This window comes from Telopea speciosissima, chromosome 2 (assembly GCF_018873765.1).
Source record: "Telopea speciosissima isolate NSW1024214 ecotype Mountain lineage chromosome 2, Tspe_v1, whole genome shotgun sequence".
NCBI classification, from domain to species: domain Eukaryota; kingdom Viridiplantae; phylum Streptophyta; class Magnoliopsida; order Proteales; family Proteaceae; genus Telopea; species Telopea speciosissima.
The window spans coordinates 35546432-35568256 of NC_057917.1; the positions used below are offsets into that span (position 1 = coordinate 35546432).

Consider the following 21825-nt stretch of genomic DNA (forward strand, 5'->3'; position numbering starts at 1 on the left):
GAGTGCCTATAAGCCCCGGTGAACACCCAACAGGTTCCAACGATCATTAAACATCCAAAAAAAGGAGGGTGTTTTTGTAATGCAAGTTGCAGCCATGGTTGTAGCATTTTTTTTTTCAACTTGCCACCCCAAAACCCGGTACATGTGACCATAAAAGGATGATTTCGAAATGTCTAACAGGTGTATAATAGTGGCTACCATGATTGTCATTCATAGATTCTCCATAGATTCTCGATTTTTGCTCCAATAGATTCTAATTTATCCAAAAGGGTATTATGGTAACTCCAATAGCCACAAGGGTATTTTGTCCATTTACATATTTATGGCCTGTTGGCATCATCACTTAACCTGTTCACTCTAACGGAGTGGGTATTTTGTCAGTCTCAGGGGTCTGTAAGTACGATTTTAAAAATCTTGGGAGCTACATGACAGCTAAACAAACCTCTGAGGGTGATACACCATATTTTACCTACCCAATCCGAGGATGACACTTGGAATGGCTTGGATTCCAATAAACCAGTTTTCATCCAAGACTGATCAGACCACGTGTGTAGCAATTATACTGGTTTAGACACATCAGTAAGATCAATTTTATAGAATCCTGATAGATGGTGACTGCTAACCACTACCCACGTGTAAAAAGAAGATTCCGAGTCCCTGGAAATGGGGGGAAGATCGCTCTTTCAAAGAATTTCCTAATCCGAGCACAACTCGACCACCTTAGAAGGAAAGCCATCTGGCAGATCTGAAAAGTCTAGGGAAGAGGGTTGGGGAGAGAAACTTGTATAAATAGAGGCCCTAGTGCCCATGTAAGTGGATTGAAGCATTCAGTCAATAGAGAAATCAAGAAATCTTCAAGAGTGCCCTTCGTTTTCCATAATTGTTTCTACTCTAGTTTTAGTGTTGCAGTGTTGAGGAAAACCTCAATACTTTTCTTTGTGCAACAGGGGGTGTACAAGATATTTACTCTTTCTGTATTTTATACAAAAGAAAAACTTAAGAAACCAAGTGTAATATGAGTTGGGCCATTTGCATTTTCATTGCTGGCCAGGTTGTTAATGTTTCTACAAGTGTTGTGAAGTCAACAAATATTTTGGAAGATGACCTATCGGGGATCCTTCATGAATAGAAACAAGCTTCAAGCTTAGGCATAATCCTCTCAGAAGTTAGAAGCACGAACAAAGAACTGCTCCAACTCTTCTCTAGTGAAAATTTTAAAATCCCATGTCACTGTCTTTCCAATTTCTTAGAACTTGCTGAACTCAAAGACAATTTTTCTAATATGTCTTTTACGTATTTAGAAGATACTCAGTTAATGGTTACCTTACATAGTATGACTAGGAAGACTCTTTTGGAGCAAAGTACCAATCCAGGCTCTATTGTAAATACTCTTCGTTTTTAATTAATATATGGAGAAAGTTTTCATACACGGTCATGTAAACTGTGTATGTGAGAGTGTGGGAGTTTCAAGGTATTAATTAATAGGTGGGGATTTATGACTTTTCCAATTCTTTGTGAGAGACCCTCTCACGTACATGGCTTACACAGTCGTGTATGAAAACTTTTCCCTATATATATTATCTTTTCTCAAAAAAAAAAAAAATCTCTTTCTATAGTACAAATGTGAGGTACCCGCTACCCAGAATAAAGTATAGCGTTTGTAAATGTTTACCCGAAGGTGTAATTTTATCCTTTTCTTTACTTTATAGTTATAATAATGAAAGAACAGCGCCCCTATAATAATGTATGGAAAAAGGAAGAGAGAAAGATGGAAGGGGAAAAGGTAAACCAAATGAAACTCGGAAACGGGAAGGTGGGCCGGTTGAATTTGCATTTCGAGTCTTCACTTCTTTTCCACGTAGCCCGGGGAGTTCGTTTTCCTCTGGTTTCCGGTTTCGATACCTGACCCCTCTCTCTCCCTCTTGGATTGGGAAGGAAGCTTGGATTGGTGACATTGTCGTGGTTTCAATTTTCATGGCGTATCGAAGAAGACAAGGGCTCACTAAGGCTGCGACGTGCAAGGAAGAGATTAGATATCCCTCCGACGACAGCTCCTCCTCGTCTCTTGCCGCTCAAGCCATCCGAGCTTCCTCCGCTCATCGTGATTCCTCTTTCTCTTCTGCCTATGGCGAGTCCGCCCTTGCATCCGCTTACAGAGAACCCAATCGTCAAAGATCTTCTGAATCCAGACAGGTTGGTTTACCAACCCAAAAAAGAAAAAAAAGAAAAAAGTTGTAGGGCTATCTTTGATAACTGACGGGTCGTTCTCCGTTCTCCGAATCTGCGGAAAAGTTTGGGGTTGGGATCAGTCTTCGATTTTGTAATTTCAGTTGGCACGATTGCCACATTTCTTTTTCAAATTTATGGCTTTGGGGGGATCTATAGCTGCATTTGAGAAAATTATCCCTGGTTCCTGGCGGGAGAGTTTGAGTTTGTTCCGCTGATGCTTGTTCTGGTCCAAAATCGTGGCCATTGGACTGGGATAATTTTTGAACGAAATGTTTGGTTTGTGATTGATTGTCTTTTTTTGTCTGTTAGATAGCACGGGGCCTTAATTTAGCCTGGAATTGAGGTCTCGCAGAACATTTTCTATTACTCGAGAATTCAGCGAGGATAGAGTACCAATTAAATTTATTTATCTAATGCAGTGAAGAAAGTCATGTTTTTTGATCTTCTGTAAATGAAGTATATTTACTCTAATGCAGTGTAGACGGAAGATATTACAGGTGATATAATTAAAACTGACCAAATAGCGTTGGAACCTCACCTCATTTAACATCAGATGATGTTGATTGAGTGATAATATATTGCGACAAAGACAAGTTAATAAATTGAATAGATAAGTCGAGCTCTGGTCAAAGACATAAAAACAAAAATTTAGTTGTGTTTTATCCCCCTTGTAGAAATCTGGTGAAGAATCTACAAGTCCACTATCCAGCTCGAGTAACTGGCACAGATTAAAAAAGTACTCATCATCTATGAGGGTGTGTTTTGTAGAAGGAAAGTTGTTTGTTTAGGAGTGCGCCCCCCCCCCCCCCCCTTTTAGAAAAAAAGGTTTTTCCCTTCTTCTAATTGAAATGGTGGTATTTGATTTTTTTTCCTCAGTTCTTTTAATTGTAGCCTTCTGCAGCATATATTTATTTTGATTGATATTAATAGACTGATCTGTGAATGCAGGATCCAACGTCTTATGAATATACATCGATAAAGAGTTTGAATGAGTCCAAGTATGGCTTTTGGGGAGTCCTTGCTAGGAAAGCTAAAGCAATTCTTGAGGATGATAATGTTGCACAACAATTTGAAACATCTAGCAGAACAAAGCCCCAAATGCTTGAAACATCAACTGGTGATCAGGTAATTTAGTTCCTCTAACAGTGCTCTAGGTAATCAATATTCTATTTCCATATGCTTTTATTGGTCAATTTCTTAGACGTAAAATGTTTTAAATTCTGGTCCTTTTGTAAGTGGAAAATTGTCATGGTAGCTTATGAAAAATCTAGATAATCATACGCATTGTGGAATCCATAATAACACGCATATTGATATTTTAGAAAATGATAAACCGTAGCATCATGGGAAATCATTTTGGAATAAAGCAAAAATAAATAGAAAATTTCAGATGCTTGATCTCTTATCTTAACTTTGGGGTAGGGATAAAAAGAAAAGGCTTGAATTCTTTTTGAATGGGGGACAATGTGTCTCAACCTTTGGTGGGTATTCTAATCACCTAAGGATTAGGGTTTGAAAACCTGATGTAATCCAGGATCCTAGGGATTAGGGACTCAAAACTGAAACCAGAATTTAGCAACTTCCCAAATAGTATCATGATTTGAAACTTCAAGAATTAGAAAGTAGTAGACAAACTGAAAAGAGAAACTGGAACCAAAATTAGAAACTAAGGGAGAAAGTTCAGAAACAGCAATTAAACCATGGAATAGTAAGTTAAAGCAAAATTCAAAGTGGATACAGAAAATAGAACCAATGGCAGTAGAAGTAGTCAAACAAATCAAAATAGAAAGTGGATATAGAAAATAGAAACCGATGGCCGCAGGATTAGTCAAACCAACCAGGACGTGTTTTAGGGAGCTAACAAGCACCAGAAACAGATTTAGTAACTACCAATCTTAGATTCCAGAAATAGTAGCTTTCAGGTAGCAGAGAATCAGAATTAATGGCTTGCAGGAAAATGGGAAGTACGAAAGGAAGCAGTGCAGTAACAGCAGTTCAATGAGGCAGCAAACTTCCTACACAGCCAGGAAGCTATGGTGCAGATTGGTGAGTTGTATAGGTAAGAAACTTGATCTGAAACAGTACAGAAGACTGTCAAGGATTAGTGATTTATTTAAGAACTTCAGGCAACAAACAAATTAGGTAACCTAAAGTAATGTAGAGGCAAGTCTCAAGTAACTTAACTCCGGATAGGATCAAGGATATAACCCAAAATAGGTACTGGTTTCAGACTTGACAACAGTATATGAATTCGTAACAAAAAGTAGGCAACAATTGGTTAAAATAACCCTTATAACCCCTAACAATACCTACCAATGGTGGTGTATAACCCCAGCCAAGGAAGATAATAAACAGCAACAATATAACACTTATCACAGGCAGAACTAAGGTTCAAGAACTGGAGAATAAACTAATTTCAAGACCGCAGAAACAGGCAATAAAAAAGGGGCTGATTTATCATCGAATGGAGGTATGGATGGTTGGATTCAACCCTTAAAATTTCAGGCAGAATTGATGGCCCAATCGTGAGTTCGATTGTTTCTTGATTTAGGTCTAAATTGCAAGATTTCTGGTATCATACACACCAGACCTCAGAATAGGCTCAAATTCGAGTTGATTGGGCCTCCTTATGAGGGCATTTGAGCCTCAAAACTTGGGCAGAAACTGATGGTTGTCTTGGGATATTTTAAAGGTTTCAGCAAGAAAACCTTCAAAACCAGAATCGCAGGTGATGGGATTCTTCCTTCAATCAGCTGCAATAACAGCAGCAACTTGGTACAACTTGATGGATAGTTCAGTAGGCAAACAGCAGTAGGGGTCTCGTTGGTCTTAGATGGCCAGAGCAATAAACTCAGAATGGGGATATTGATTGGAGAAGAGAATAAGTGGGAAAAGATAGGAAGACTCTCTCAGTCTAGGGTATCTCACCTCACTGCATCTCATAGATTGTCTTTGCCCAAAGCAAGCAAACTTTCATTTATTAAAATCGTGGGGGGATTCCCTAAGGTCCCCTATTACATAAAATAGTAAACTTTCTAAAAACTGAATATAGAAAGTAAGAATAAAGGAAAGAACTAGAAGCCTCTTACAAGGAAAATTGAGGCTTGCTTATATAAGTTTGGATCACGAAGGACCTAGCCTCAGGCAGGATCTTCTTGAACTAGGGTTCAAATGTGGAGAATTGGGTGAATAAGTAAACCCAGACTTAAATCAGCTTCTAGCTTCGATCAAATCACTCAATCACCTAAGTTTAATGCTGGTTTGGTCTTCAAAAAAACTGGAGAGCAATTGATGAATGACTGAGGAGATCAAAGGCTTTAATGGTTCAGCAAAACTCCCTCAATAATAAAATTGCAGGTACTTGTTTTGTTGACCCTCAATCAGAATTTCCAGCAACAACCCCTAACCACCTTTTTTATCAATTGATTGCAAGTTCAACAGTTGAGGCACATCATCGATTGGATTCAGATTTGCAGTAATTCCTTAATCGATTGCAAAACTTGTAGGAAATCACACAATGAAATCAATTGAAATAGAAAAAGGAAAAATAGAAGATAGGATAGAAGGATAGTGATACAGGACAATTGCTGAACCGGGTTGACCCTTCTGGCAATTTCGACCGAGGCGAACCGGGTTCAATTGGATTGCTTTGGATTCAATAGGAAATTTAGAATTTAAGCATTTTAGGAAGGTTTTTTTTTTATGTGAGAAGGTATTATGTAATTTTTTATTTTAAGGTAATTATTAGACACATAGGGAAATTTCCAATTTGAGTTTTATTGGGTCTCTATTTTAGTTAGCCTGGTTTTAGTAAGTAATTAGGAGTCTTTACTTTTTTGGGTTTATAAATAGATTTGTAACCAACGTATCGAGATATGCAAGAATGAATTAAAAGAAAAGTGAGTTTGTGCGTGTGCACACCCCTCCCCCCTTTCTTCTTCTCATGGCTTCTTCTCCCCCCCCCCCCCCTCTGATTTCTTCATAGATTTCCCCTCTCCTATTCTGTCCCCCATTATCTGGTATCAGAGCCCAAACCTGGTTGAATCTCTTCCCCCCCCCCCTCCCCCCTTCTCTCTCTCTCTCTCTCTCATTCTTCATCCTCTTAAGTCTCTCTCCCCCGCTATTCTTCTCAGTGATCTTTCTCCCCATTCTGTTCTTTTTTTCACTGTGGTTGTGATCAAACAATACCAGCAGCAACCCCACCTTCCCCCTTTGATTCTCGTAAAACCCCAAACCATCCGCACATAATAATCACATTCTGTCTGTTATCTTTCAAACCCCTTCGTTCCCAAATAAAAAAAAAAAAAAAACTGTTGCTTCCAGCGGCAGCCCTCCCTGCCTTCTTCCATTTCCCCCGTGAAACGATTGAGCCCCTCCACCGTTTTCGATTCCACCAGCAACAACCAGAACCAAAAAAAAAAAAAAAAAAGAGTTTCAGAAGGAGCGAGAGACAGAGTACAGAGAACCGAGAAAAAAAAATAAAAGAACTCTTACCTGGTTTGAAGGTCATCATCTACTTCGAAGTTGCAGTTCTTTCGCTGAAGTTGAAGTCCTCGAAGCAATCCTTTTGCTGAGTCTCGTGCCCTAAGTTGAAGACGCTGCATCCCATTATTTCCACCAAGTTCGAAGACCTTCTGCCATTTTTTTCTGCAGAAGTTGCATGAAGAAAGGGAAGAGCCCTTCTGCGCAACCAACCCCTCTGGTTCTCCATGTCCAAGTCGAACACGGTAACCGCTCAAGAGTCCCCTTTTGTGTCTTTTTCTTTTCAATTTCCTAAACTGCCCCTCTAGTTTATCTTTATTCTATTATTTTCCCTTCATTTAAAAGCAATTTCTCCATATTACCCTCACCCCTAAGTGTTGCCTATTTCTTTATTTTTCCAGAATTATCCCCCATCTTTCTCTCAAATTTCCTTTTCTCCTTTAATTTTATTAGTTTCCAAAGTTTACCCTCCCCATACCCGTGACTCTTTTCTTGTGTATTTCTAATTGAACATCCCATATTGACAATTCTGCCATTGATATCGTAAATCCCATTGTATTTACAATTGTGCCATCAATGTTCTACACTTCACCATATTTACGGGAATTGACCAATAGTAGGACTCAGATACAATGCAACCAAATTCTCGTGGTTACAATCCATCATTGATTATATCCTGTAACGGTGGAAGCACTGCATAAGGTATTTTCTCCTTATGGATTTGTGGAAAAGATCATGACAACATTTCATAAGTCTGCTAGTTCTCAAGCCCTTATCCAGTATCAGTCACTTCTGAGTACCGTTTTAGCAAGAAATGCTCTTCAAGGGCATAATGTTTATGATGATTGCCGTACACTGGACATTTAATTTTCATGCCTAAGTGAGGTACAATTGAGCTACAGACGGCCAAAGGGTTTCAAGAACACATCCGTGCCTTCAGCACAGAAAGACAGGGAAATTATGATTGAGGCATCACCGACTGAATCACTTCGAGGAGATTCTATTGCACTGACGGAAGACTCTACTGAAGATGTCTCTGAAGAGCCAAAAGGCGAGCTACCACTGATGGGTGTGATGGCGTCGATAGTCATTCAAGAAAAGATGGAGCTGACGATCCGATCGAGATTGCAGTCGTGGAACCGATCAATGGTCCGATTACAGTGGCAAAACCCCGTGGTCATGTTCTAATCAAAGTCATATCATTTGTTGACGATTATCGGGAGATCGTTACGGTTGATCAGGAAATGTGCGGGATCATCGTCCCAACTTAGCTTTTGATCGTGGATGTTGATCCTTTCCTTCTTTAAAACTCGTGGACGAGTTTTTCTCAACATCGGGCGAGTTGATGCAGGACAATTGCTGAACCGGGTTGACCCTTCTGGCAATTTCAAACGAGGCGAACCGGGTTCAATCGGATTGCTTTGGATTCAATAGGAAATTTAGAATTTAAGCATTTTAGGCAAGGATTTAAGTCTCGGACCGTATCGTATCGTCTCGGTATCGGACGTGGTCGATACGATACAGGCCGAGATGTATCTTTTTTTTTTTAAAAATGCAAATGTTTCGACTGTATCGAGACGTACCGATACGATCGATACGTATCGATACAGCCAAGAGTTTTTAAAAATATTATTTTATTATATTTAAAAAACGATACGTATCGAGATGCATTGAGTCGTCTCGATATGTATCGATATGTATCGACCGATACATAACGATACATATCGGGTCGATACATATCGATACATATCAAGACGACTCGATACCTATCGTTAACTTAAAAAACACATGGCCATTTCATTCTTGTCACCTAAAACTCGATTTCTAGCAGTCCTGGCAGAAAAAAGCTCTTCCTACCTTTGAGAAACCCTTCCAAAAACACATTTAAACTTGCTTTTTGGGTAAGATTTCTTGAGGGCTTTCAATTCTTTGCCAAAAACGAACTTAGAGGAGCTGAAATCACATCATTTGGTGGATCTAACAGCCCACATTCGAATTCAAAAGCTGTTCTTGAAGGGTTAGGTAAGTTTTTTGAAAAAAGCTTGAATCTTTTGCTTTAATCTTTGATTATTGGTATGTTTTTTGGTATGAATCAAAGAGAATATGTTAAACAAACATAGAAATTGCATTCTTTGTATGCATTTACAAAGATTTGGTTTCAAATCCATGTTTCTTTGACCATTTTTACCCAAAACCGAAAATTCCTTCTTTAAAATGATTTTTTTTTTTTCTTCTCAACTTTAAAACAAATGGTAATGTTTATAATATATGGAGTACATTATGTATCGATGTATGACATCCCAAGGAGATTATACATTTACCCTAAAATCTGTATTTTATTTTTATTTTTTGGGTATTTTCTGAATTTATAAAATACTTAAAAAAATGTAAAAAATCTGATTTTTCCATCTATACTCTTTCATTATAGTTTGATAAAATGTATAATTGGCTGAAATAGAATCAAAGACTTAGATTCATATATGTAGTACATTATGTCATTTTTTTTCATTATTTAAAAAATTAAATAATGTGTAACTAGTTGTAGAAAATATAAAAATGTTTAAATATTGTTTAGGGCAACTTTGCTAGGTAGTAAATACATGAAAATGATGCAATGCATGACATGCATCATAATGTCTGTCTATACTTGTATAAATAATAAATTATTGATGTGTGGATTTGAATATTGTTTAATATATATCTTATATAGTTATCTACTTTTGTTTGGTATTTAGGACAATGCCGCGACAACAAGACATTGAGTGGTCTTATTGTACCAAAATAAACAATAATAGATTGCATACACAATGCAACTTCTGTGACACCCAACATCTTGGAGGTGGGGTAACTCGGCAAAAAGAGCACATGGCAGGAGGATATGGAAATGTTTCCAAGTATAAAAAGCATAGTTGTCATGGCGTCCTGGCGCTGGAGAGGGTTGCATGGCGACCCTCTTTGATTTCTTCTTCCTGTCTCTCTTTCCCTCTTCGATTTCTTCTTCCTGCCTTCGATTTCTTCTTCCCTCTTCGATTTCTTCTTTCCCTCTTCGATTTCTTCTTCCTGTCTTCTTTCCCTCTTCGATTTCTTCTTCGATTTCTGAATTTTCTTCTTAAAACTTGAGAAACAATAGAGAAAAAATAAAACATGGCTTGAGTATACATCTATTAACACATTAAAAATAGAGAAAATAAAAAATAAAACATGGTCGACATGCTCGCCATGGCAACGCCATGGCAGGCGACATGTCGATATATCGACGTGACACCCCTCCACCGACTTGGATCGCTGTGACGCCGTGACAACTATGGTACAAAGTGCCCTGTAGAGTTAAGCAGGGCAATGCAAAAACACCTTAGAGATTCCAAAAAAAATTCCAAGCAAGCACATGATGATGTTGATGCATTGGTGGAAAATTTGATGGAAGATTTTGAAGATTATGAAGGATCGGATATGGAAGCAGAGGACCCAGAGTTGGCATTGGCGATGAAACAATCAAGACATGAAGCAAAAGAGCAACAATGGAGAGCTGAGCAATTGATTAGAAGTCAATCAGCTCGACCTAGCCAGGGCCCTGTAGATATTGGTGTTGGCTCCTCTTGTCATCCATCTCTAAGTAAGGGTAAGCAGCCTGTTGGCCTTAGTAGAGCAACCAATGTGAAGGGGATGTTTGACCGGTTTACAAAGAGTGGTAAGGGTAAGAGAAAGAAGAGCCCAGATATCAGAGACATGGATCCTAATGTCTATAGACCAAGGGATGCTGGACAACAGAGGATTGAAGAAAGCTTTCAATCCAAAACACTTAGTAAAAGGATAGGTAGAGCAATCTCCAGATGGTTCCACAGTTCTATGATTCCACCACATAAGGCCAAAGATCCCCACTTCAAGGCCATGGTAAAGGAGATTCAATGATGTGGGAAAAATGTTAAGCCACCCACACCTCATGAGATTGTTGGGCCTTACTTGGATGATATTGTCCAAGAGGTGCATGAGTATGTGGAGAGGTTTAAGGAGAAGTGGCCACTATATGGAGTAACCATCATGTGTGATGGATGGAGTGGACCAACAAGATTATCCATCATCAATTTTCTTATCTACTGTGATGGAAAGACGATCTTCCACAAGTCGGTCAATGCATCTAGTGAAATCAAAGATGCCAATTACTTGTACAAGTTAATGGATGAAGTTGTGGAGGACATAGGAGAAGAAAATGTTGTCCAAGTAGTAACTGACAATGCAACAAATTTCAAGAAGGCTGGTCAGTTGCTTATGGTAAAGAGGCAACATCTATTTTGGACACCATGTGCAGCTTATTGCATAGATTTGATGTTCAAGGACATAGGAGAATTGCCCAAGATCCAAAAGTTGGTTGGTAATGCAAGGAAAATCACCAACTTTATTTACAACCATAGTTGGGTTTTGGCATTGATGAGGAGTTACACACAAGGGGATTTAGTGAGGCCTGCAACAACAAGATTTGCAACAAATTACATTGCAATTGATGGCTTCATTTCCCGAAAGCATGGGCTGCTACAGATGTTCACCTCTATTGAGTGGTTGACTAGCAATTATGCAAGGTTTGAAATTGGGAGATTTTTTCAAGATCTTGTCACCTCCTCAAAGTTTTGGGCTGCGATGGGCCGACTTTATAATGTTATGATGCCACTCTTTTGTCTGCTTCGAGAGGTTGATGGGGATAAAGAGCAGACCATGGGTAAGATGGTAGAGGCCATGGGATGTGTGAAGAGAAAAATACATGAGAATAACCCAACATCAAACAAGAAGTATTTGAAGATTATATCCGATTGACGGGAAAATATGTTGGTTCAAGATGTTCATTGGCCAGGTAATCTTATAAGTATATGACTTTGATTTCATTTTAAACACTTAGTAGTTAGTAAGTTACTATTTATTTATTTATTATTAGAATTTCTAGGTTTCTAACCATCCATTACAAACCATGTGCAACATATTATTTGAATCCGGATATCCAATACTCCAATGATATAGGGTGTAGACCGGATCTATTGCGTGCCCTAAGGAATGTTGTGAACAAAATGGAGCCAGATGTAGCGAAGGCCACACTTGCCATGGATGAGGTTAGAGCTAAATTAGTTGTATAAATGATTGAAACCAAGAATAGAGTGATTGGTGGAAATGGAACTAATATTTTATTTTTTTTAATACCTCTCTAGGTTAAGTATTTTCAGGAGGCCACTCGTGGTTTTGCTGATAGAATGGCTATCCATGCTAGGAGCACACAACGCCCAGGTAAGTTAGGTTTACCTAATTTATTATATCATTTAAAATTTGTTTTAAGGTTTTGTCTTTTAATATTTCATGTATTATTGTGCAGCTGATTGGTGGTTCAATTATGGGGGTACTAGTGCTCCACACTTAACCCGAATTGCAATTCGAATGTTATCCCTGACGGCATCCTCTAGTGGCTGCGAACGTAACTGGAGTACATTCGGGTTGATACACACCAAACCCCGGAATCGTCTCAGTTATTCAAAGTTGGAGAAGCTAGTGTATGTCCATTACAACATGAAGCTGAAGCTTAAATATTTAGAGCTGGAAAGAGAAGGAGATGATGTAGATGTCAACCCAATCGACATCAACCACCTACTTGACGATGAAGATCCAATTAGAGCATGGATAGAGGATACCGATAAGGTATTGGTGATGGATCAATTAAGTGAGGATCGCCAGACAACCAAACCTGATCCAGTGATAGAGAGCATCATTCAACAGATGGATGAGGATGCAATACAGCCACCATCACAAGATCCTTGTCCTAATGTTGAAGAAAATGAAAGTAGCTCTGAAGAAGGTTTAGTCAGGAGGACGAGGTCAGGTCATCCGTATGGAGGAACTCAACAACATGTTGATGATGATGATGAAGACGACGATGGTGATGGTGGTGGTGGTTCTGTTGTTGCTACTACTGCTGCTGCTACTGATGATGATGATGATGACGATGATGATGATGACGATGACGATGATGATGATGGTAGTGGTGGTGGCCATGGTGCTTGAGGTAGTGGTGGTGCTGGAGGTAGTGGTGGTGGCCATGAGGCTTCAAAACATCGTGCTGGGGTTCAGTTCGCATGTGAGGCAGGATACACACATACTACCCAAGATATGGATCATGGTCCTGAGCCTGCTGGCCATAAGACTTACTCGTGGAAGCCGCATAAGGGCAAGTCTGCCAAGCGCTCCCACAATCCATATGATAGTGATGTGCTTATGAGTGGCATGGAGTCACTTAGCATTAGTTCTGATTATGCTGGTGCTTCATCAGGCCATGGGCATTATGCATCAGGTTCTTCTTCAGGCTATGGACATGGGGCTTCTGTAGGGTATGAAAGTTATGGATACGGAGAGAATCAAGCCCAAGCACAACCTAGTGCTTTCGTGACATTAGCCACTCCAAAGCAGTACACACGATTCTACTATGAGTGGGAGAGTCACTACCATCAGTATTTTGACTGGGCTCAGTATTGTGCTTATGTTCGGACAATACACAACATCATCCTAGTCGCTCCTATTGTTGAAGACCCTTACAGACATGACTTTGATCCACCCCGACATTCTTCATGGCAATAGAGTGACTCTACATGTAAGGAATTTCATCTTTTAATCTTTTATAACAATTTCAAAGTGCCGCACTTGTCTGGTTATTGATTATTCATAATTCTTAGTATATATGCATCATAGTTGTTACAGCGTCACGACGATCCAAGTCGGTGGAGGGGTGTCACGTCGATATATCGACATGTCGCCATGGCTGGCAAGCATGTCGTTGCCATGGCGAGCATGTCGACCATGTTTTATTTTTTATTTTCTCTATTTTTAATGTGTTAATAGATGTATACTCAAGCCATGTTTTATTTTTTCTCCATTGTTTCTCAAGTTTTAAGAAGAAAATTCAGAAATCGAAGAGGGAAAGAAGAAATCGAAAGAAATCGAAGAGGGAAAGAAGACAGGAAGAAGAAATCGAAGAGGGAAAGAAGACAGGAAGAAGAAATCGAAGAAGAAATCGAAGAGGGAAAGAAGAAATCGAAAGAGATTGAAGAGGGAAAGAAGAAATCGAAGAGGGAAGAGGAAATCGAAGATAGGAAGAAGAAATCGAAGAGGGAAAGAGAGACATGAAGAAGAAATCAAAGAGGGTCGCCATGCAACCCTCTCCAGCGCCAGGACGCCATGACAACTATGATATGCATGATATATGACACAAATTGCTTGTTTATATTGTTTTTTGTGTCCAAAAGTGTATTTTCATGTGTGTTTTGATCATTTTCATGCGTTTCTGCACCGATCGATACGTATCTCCGATACGATACGATACGTCTCTTAAAATCGCCTGACCGATACGATACCCGATACCGATACTTAAATCCTTGATTTTAGGAAGTTTTTTTATTTTATTTGAGAAGGTATTATGTAATCTTTTATTTTCAGGTAATTATTAGACACGTAGGGAAATTTCCAATTTGAGTTTTATTGGGTCTCTATTTTAGTTAGCCTGGTTTTAGTAAGTAATTAGGAGTCTTTATTTTTTTGGGTTTATAAATAGATGTGTAACCAACGTATTGAGATATGCAAGAATGAATTAAAAGAAAAGTGAGTTTGTGCGTGTGCACACCCCCCTTTTCTTCTTCTTCTCACGGCTTCTTCTCCCCCCCTCTTATTTCTTCTCAGATTTCCCCTCTCCTATTCTGTCCTCCATTAGATAGACAGGATTGAGTCTCTCACTCTCTGCCTTGGGCCTCTCACTGATGCAGGCGGAAGGTTCAGATCTGTAATAGAGAAATCAGATCTAATTTATAGGGAGATTAGGGATAGGACAAAGTGAGAAGACGAGGTTTTAAGATCACATTCTGATCTTGGATGAAGAGAGAGAAAGACGAGATTGAGAGGGGGAGAGAAAGAAGACAAGACGATGAGGAGAGGGGAGGGATAGAAGGTGATCAAACACCTGCTGATTTCCAATGAAATCCAATATTCAATTCATTCTTCAAATCTTTCTTTCATTGGTGGAGTACATGAGTATATAAAGAAAAATAAGAATGACTCTTAGACTCAGGCATTAATCACCTAGAAGCTAACTCCAAAAAAGCATTAAATTACCTAGAAACTAATACCAAGTAAAATTAATTACTTACACAAACTTTTGGACTCCTACATAGAAAACTTAAAAGACCCAATAATGTAGTCCTAGATAGGTAGAAGACCTACTAGGAGCCAGACAACCAGGACCTGTTGAACTGCTGGTTCGATGGGGGCAGAATTGAGGTTTTAGGTCAAATTTAGGGTTAGGGTTAGGGTAATGAAAATGAATCTTATATGGTAAAGCTAGGCAGGTTTAGGGGAGTCTAATGAACTAGGTTTTATTGGTTTTGGATGAGTAGAAGTAGTTTAGATGTAATTGGGCAGCAACTAGGGTTAGGGTTTTGGGAAATAGGGAAGCGATGGAATCTAGGGTTTAGAGGTGGAGTTAGGGCAAGGGGTTTAGGTCAAGTGTGGGTAGGGTGGAGGGGAATATATGCTGAAAGTTATGGCTAAATCAGATGGTTAAATCTGGAGTTATGGAGGTTTCCTAGTAGAAGTAGGAGAGAGGGATAAAACTGTAATTTCACACAATTGGCTGGGTGGATGGTGCTGAAATTTGAATTGAGTCTCTCTTAGAGTTTGAGGAAGATTCAATCAAATTTTTAGCAGGTTCTAACGGTTAGATTTGGCTAGACAGAATTCTCACGAAAATCACCTTGCATGTGACCTTCTAGAGGGGAAGAAGAATAATTTCAGGTTTTAGGGTTCTAATGGATCTATGGTATTAATGGTGGATGAGGAAGGTAGTAAGGATTGGGTATTAACAATGGGAATGATGGGGCTGGGCTTAGAGGATTAGGAGGAGAAGGGGGATGATTATAGTTATCAAGGCGTCACCATGGTGGGCAGGCGGAAATCTGGGGGTATGGCGATGGGGCGCCTTATGGTATGTAAGAAGGGCGACGCCTTGTGAGCAAGGCAGTCGCTTTTTGGTGTTTTTTTTTTTTATATTTTTGTTTTTTAACTTTTTTTATGTACTTTAAGTTATTCTAATTGAAAATATGTCATTGGTTGTACATTTTTGGTTCCATGCTGTGAGAAGCATGGAATCATATGTTAAACTTAAAAAAATAAAAACAAAACCGAAATACCAATGCCAAACTCGATTCACCTAATCACCTTCGCGGGACATACCAAAATCAAAAAGAAAAAACGAAAGAGAAAAGAAGCAGCGCAATGGCGACTTGCAGTGACTCCGGCAGTGCTCAGCTCAGACCTCAGTCCTTCAAGGCTTCGACTCCTTCTCAGTACTCCCTCTCAGTCCCCATCCTCCACTGGCGTTCGGCGAGGCGGCGACTTGCAGCAACTCTGTCAGAGTTCAGACAGTCCTTTGACTCCTTCTCAAGTTCTTAGTCCTCCCTCTCAGTCCTCCCTCTCAGTCTCCATCCTCCACCAGCGTCCGGCAAGGCTAATTGTAAGTTTCATGTTTTTTTTCCCTTTTTCCTTCTAAAATCTAAACCCCTTTCCCCTTTTTAAGTTCTAACTTCTAACCTCTCCTCTCCACCGACACCCCCATCTCCAGCAGTCACCCCCACCGGCGAGAGAAGCAACCTCCACCCCCACCGGCGACATCTCCAGCAGTCCAGCTTCCACGGTCCCTCTCAGTCCCAGAAGGTTCCACCGGCGTCCGGTGAGGCAGCGACATCTCCAGCCTTGTAAGTATTGTGCTTTTTTTTTTTTCTTGTTTTCCTTCTAAACTTCAACCCCTTCTAACCTCTCCAGTCTCCATCGACGTTTCCATCTCCAGCGGTCCAGCCTTAACCTCCATCGACATTCGGCGAGGCGGCGACATCTCCAGCCTTGTAAGTATTGTGCTTTTTTTTTTCTTCTTTTTTCCTTCTAAACCTAAACCCCTTCTAACCTCTCCACTCTCCATCAACATCTCCAGCCTTGTATGTTCTTTTGTTTGTTTCTAAAGAGGACCGTGGATTGTGGAGTAACAAACAGTTCCTTTAACTTCATTCAATCCTGTCTTTCTTTCTTTTCCTCATTTTTTTTAACAGAATTGAATGATTTCTTTATTGGACTAAAATGAAGTAATCACAAGACCAAAACTTGTAAATATTTCATATTTATGAATGGTTTTGAACTTTTGATTGGGCCGCTCTCTTGGCTGCATTTGGATGGACATAGGAGAGAGGTCTTTTCGTTTCGTTTTATCTTTCCCTCTTTTCCATGGAGGTCTTTAAGGTGTTTGTAGATATGCTCTACCCTTAGCCGACATGTCATGATTATGCCATTTTGCAATTCCTTGATTATGTACTTCAATTCTTTCATATTTATTTCGGATACAAGTACAATTATATAAAAATTAATATGCTATTTAAGCCTAATAAAATGGTTATATTAAAAAATACACTAGAACGCCTTGTTCGCCAAGGCGACACCTTGAGGCCGCCCTATCGCCAAGGCAGGAAGGCCCTCAAACGCCATGGTCACCTTGCCACCTTGATAACTATGGGGATGATGGATAACACTAAAAACTTACTTGGAGTTGTAGGTCTTCAATGGCAGCAACTTGAAGGCTAGAAGCAGGTCCTCCTGATCTACAAGATGCAAGGAGTCGATTGGAGGTCCACCAATGCCTTATAACAGATCCTCCCAGTACTACCAGACACAAGGAGTCAATTGGAGATCCACCAGTCCCTTCACCTTGATGTAACTCACAAGGCAACACTCAATAGAGCAGAGCAGCAGCTATGGCAGCAACCAAAAGCTTTTTCATTAATCAAATTCGTGTTCAAGGCTTTGCCCCCTTACAACCTTATATAAAAGACTCAAAATTAGACTCCTACACTTAAAATGAAAGGCCTAACCCAATCCTTAACCTATTAGCTAACTTAAACCGACTAGGAAATTGAATAGACTCAAAATTGAGTCCTAATCCAGCCAACTAAACAACTAAAAGAAAAACTAATAAAATCTCTTAAATTGAACCACTGGTTCAAACCAGTTTTGGACCGGTTCAATTTAAAACATAAAAAACATGAAAATAAACTAAGTATAGAGCTAATCCCGTATGCAACTCATGTACCCCAACTTTAGGCCTATAAAAGTGGCCTATTACATAAAAAATCCTTGGGATCAAAGGCCCAACAGATATATATCCCAACCCTAGACTTATTTCTAAGGAGATAAGCCCATTTCAATGATGAATCTGCATCACCCAACTTGAAAACTGAAAAGTCTAATTAAAGCACCTAGAAAAAGAAATCAACTCATTAACTAAGCATAGGAAAATGGAAGGACACATTGAAATATGAAAAGGCACTTTAAGAAAATTAAACTCAGGTGTGGTGGCTCTTTGGAGTTGAATTAATGGCTGCCACCAACAATAATATCGCAAGGACTAACCCTGGCCAGCTTAACCCAAGGCTGGTTCTTGGCCCTGCGGTTTGGGTCTAGTTTTGCTGTGGCCAAAACAACATGAGGGATCATCTTCAGGCTGGATACTGCATCAATTCCCCTGATGTTAGAAAAAACTCGTCCATGAGTTTTGTAATGGAGGAGGACCAAGACCACATGATTTGCATTGACGATCAAGCCATAATCAACTTGTAAAAATTCCTCGTTTCGAAGCTTTTTATCAAAGTAACCATCGTGAAGCACATAGTCAATCGGTTAACAGAAGAGATCTATCGTCAGGATCTTCTGATGATCGTCGTCAAACGTCTCCTGGATTGGAATCTGAGTGGAAATCTTGACATCTTCAATTGGACCTTCAATCAATTTATCAGATTCAATCTCATTCAGTGGAGCTTCATCGTCCGGCTCTTCATGGGCAACTTCATCAGTAGGCTCATGTGAGATGGCTTCCTCTTCATTTTGCATAAGAACTTCAAATACCTTCTTGTTGAATTTTTCAAGGCTTCTTCTAAAGTCCTCGTGACCAACACAGCTCTTCAATTTGAACACTCATACACTCTTGGTATTGAAGTAGTGAGTCACAGAGATGTTGCCTTGCTGCGTCCATAGGAGAACTTCAAGTTGAGGCTGATTTGTTACAGCCCTGTTTGGTTAAGGTAACAACAACATGTAGGAACTTTCGGCTCTATACCAATTTGACACAGGCGAAAGGTTCAGATCTGTAATAAAGAGATCAGATCTAATTTATAGGGAGATTAGGGATAGGATAAAGGGAGAAGACGAGGTTTTAAGATCGCATTCTGATCTTGGATGAAGAGAGAAGAAAAGACAAGATTGAGAGGGGGAGAGAGAGAAGAGAAGACGTTGAGGAGAGGGGAGGGATAGAAGGTGATCAAACACACCTGCTGATTTCCAATGAAATCCAATATTCAATTCATTCTTCAAATCTTCCTCTCATTGTTGGATTACATGAGTAAATAAAGAAAAATAAAAATGACTCTTGGACTCCAGCATTAATCACCTAGAAGCTAACTCCAATAAAGAATTAAATTACCTAGAAACTAATACCAAGTAATATTAATTACTTACACAAAATTTTGGACTTCTACATAGAAAACTTAAAAGACCCAACTTGAAAACTGAAAAGTCTAATTAAAGCACCTAGAAAAAAAAATCAACTCATTAACTAAGCCTAGGAAAATGAAAAGACACATTGGAATATGGAAAGGCACTTTAACAAAATTAAACTCAGGCTGGTGGCTCTTTGGAGTTGACTTAATGGGCCCCACCAACAATAATATCATAGGGACTAACCCTGGCCAGCTTAACCCAAGGCTGGTTCTTGGCCTTGCGGTTTGGGTCTAGTTTTGATGTAGACTAAAACAGCATGAGGGATCTTCTTCAGGCTTGATACTGCATCACCCACCCTCTCATAGCTTAGACATCTCATCCCAACTGCATCCACACAACCATTAACAAGGTTTCTAACTGAGGCTACGTTTGGTAAATGTCTGAACAAAGAACGCCCGTTCTTGACTTCTTTAGCGTTCTTAGTCTAGAACGGCGTTCTGAGACCGAAAATGACTGTTTGGTAACGGTCTCAAGAACGCCGTTCAGAACGAAAATAGTGTTTGGTATAATTTGTTCTTCACCATTTGATATTAATTACAGTAATGCCATGTCCTTCAAAATTATACCAAAAAATACTTGCAAAATCATTTTCTCTCTTACCAACCTTAGCATAAAATTAAAATATCTTATTAACATAACCAATGTAATTATAAAAATATGTCAAATTTCAAAGATGCCATTAAAAATTGGGTTCTTGTGTGGATTAGTGCCATAACTGACTATGCTATGAGCTTTTGAATAAAAAAGGTCTTGGTGGATTCGAACCACCATCCCCTAGGAACATGCTCATGTTCCAAGTGCTCTACCAATTTGAGCTAAAGACCCATCAAGTAGTATTCAATCTATATAAAGCCAGGAAGAACTTTAGTGTTGAGAAGAAAGATACAAAACCTAGAAAAATACAGAGTATAGGAGAGGAGAACTTCTCCTATACAAAACCCATGAGTCCATAACACATTTGAATGCACTCACCATACCAAAACCCAGAAAAAATACAGACCTTCTAACAAGAAAGAATACAATGTACAACATCAGAACATAATTCATACCCGAAGTGATGAATTCATAACAGTAACTTACTTGCAGAAAAACAGAGTATAGGAGACAGAATCAAAGCGCAATATTAATGTTAGCTAATCCTGGACCAGCAAAAAAATCCAGCAAGAGACTATACTAAACAGTATCACAAAATAGAGAAGAAATAGAACAGCAGAGGGAGAAAGTTTCTATCTCTCTTGAAAATAATCAGATAGGGATAAAATTCAGGTCGAGTGGTCTATTCTAGTGGAAAACAGACCTGGAATAATGATCTGATTCGAAGTCCTAATGCCATTAGGATTCTTTACCAGCATAGTAGAACTTCTTATTTCAGAACTGGAACTCAGAGAATGTGACCAGATTACTGGAATAACTACTGAAACAATGATCTGATTTGAAGTTTCAAATTAATCTGAGCAATACTCTATAAGATGTATCAATTAGAAGTTGGCTGTAACATGGCAGAAAATAGACTATCACAGGTGTAGGACAACAGAAAGTCTGGCTTGTAAAATCTGAAAAATAAGAAAGAAAGGTAAATAGGAGGGATAATCAGGCTAAAAATCCACCTACTGCCTTGTAAAGAATCTGATGTCACCTTGAGTCATTGATTCCTCTACAATCACCATCTCCTTTTCACATTCATGATCCACATCAGACTTGTGTATGGAGATTGGCTCCTCTGTTACTAGCTCAATCAAAAGAATTGAGTCCTCTATCACAGACTTCTTTTCTCTAACAATTTCTTCCCGTCTTCCTTTGGTACTGCTAAGTTCAGACTTCTTTTCTCTAACAACTCTTCACTTTTATATGCTTTGGTAAGTATTAGTCTAACTTCAATTTTTTCTTATTGCCTCTAAACAATTCCTAAGACCCACACTAATGTAAACAAATCAATCAAAAAGCACATCACCTACCACCCTCATCAGGTCTTATTGGTTCTATACTGATTACATTTAATAGCCTTGATTAATGATGAACACCTCCCAAGTTGGATGTACCCATCTTCTCATATTTCCATTCCCACCAAGTGCACATTTTGGTCAAATTCTTTTAAAAATCGACCAGCAAGTAACCATCACTCAGGTCAATGGATTCTTATGGCCATGATCCATAGTACACGGTCAATCATAAACATACCCACAGTTCATACAATATCCATAAAATCTATACAAACAGAGACATAGAGAGGTATAGAACCCAACACGGGCAGAAAAATACAGCAGCAGTTGTATATAGATCACACAAACCGGAAATTCACAGTAGTAAAAATAAAACCCATAATACCCCTAACATCCATACCTAAAATACAAACCAGAAAATTCACAGTATGTAAGAATAAAATCCCTAGCATCCATTCCTAAAAATCAAATTTTGCTCAAGAAATCCATAAATCATACCTTTTGGCTGAATCCTTCAAGTTTTAGGGATGTAGATCCATTTCCTGAGACACATGGAAGGAAAAAA

General features: G+C 39.1%; 1 protein-coding gene across 2 annotated transcripts in view; it reads left to right on the forward strand.

The window, feature by feature from the left end:
- Window positions 1-1872: 1872 nt before the first annotated feature.
- LOC122652819 overlaps window positions 1873-21825 on the forward strand; it is a 56058-nt gene continuing 36105 nt past the window's right edge. For both annotated transcript variants that reach the window (XM_043846684.1, XM_043846685.1), the window contains exons 1-2: window positions 1873-2193; window positions 3178-3354. In XM_043846684.1, the coding sequence (XP_043702619.1) occupies window positions 1975-2193; window positions 3178-3354 (396 nt within the window). In that variant the 5' untranslated portion in view covers window positions 1873-1974. The remainder of the gene's footprint in view (window positions 2194-3177; window positions 3355-21825) is intronic.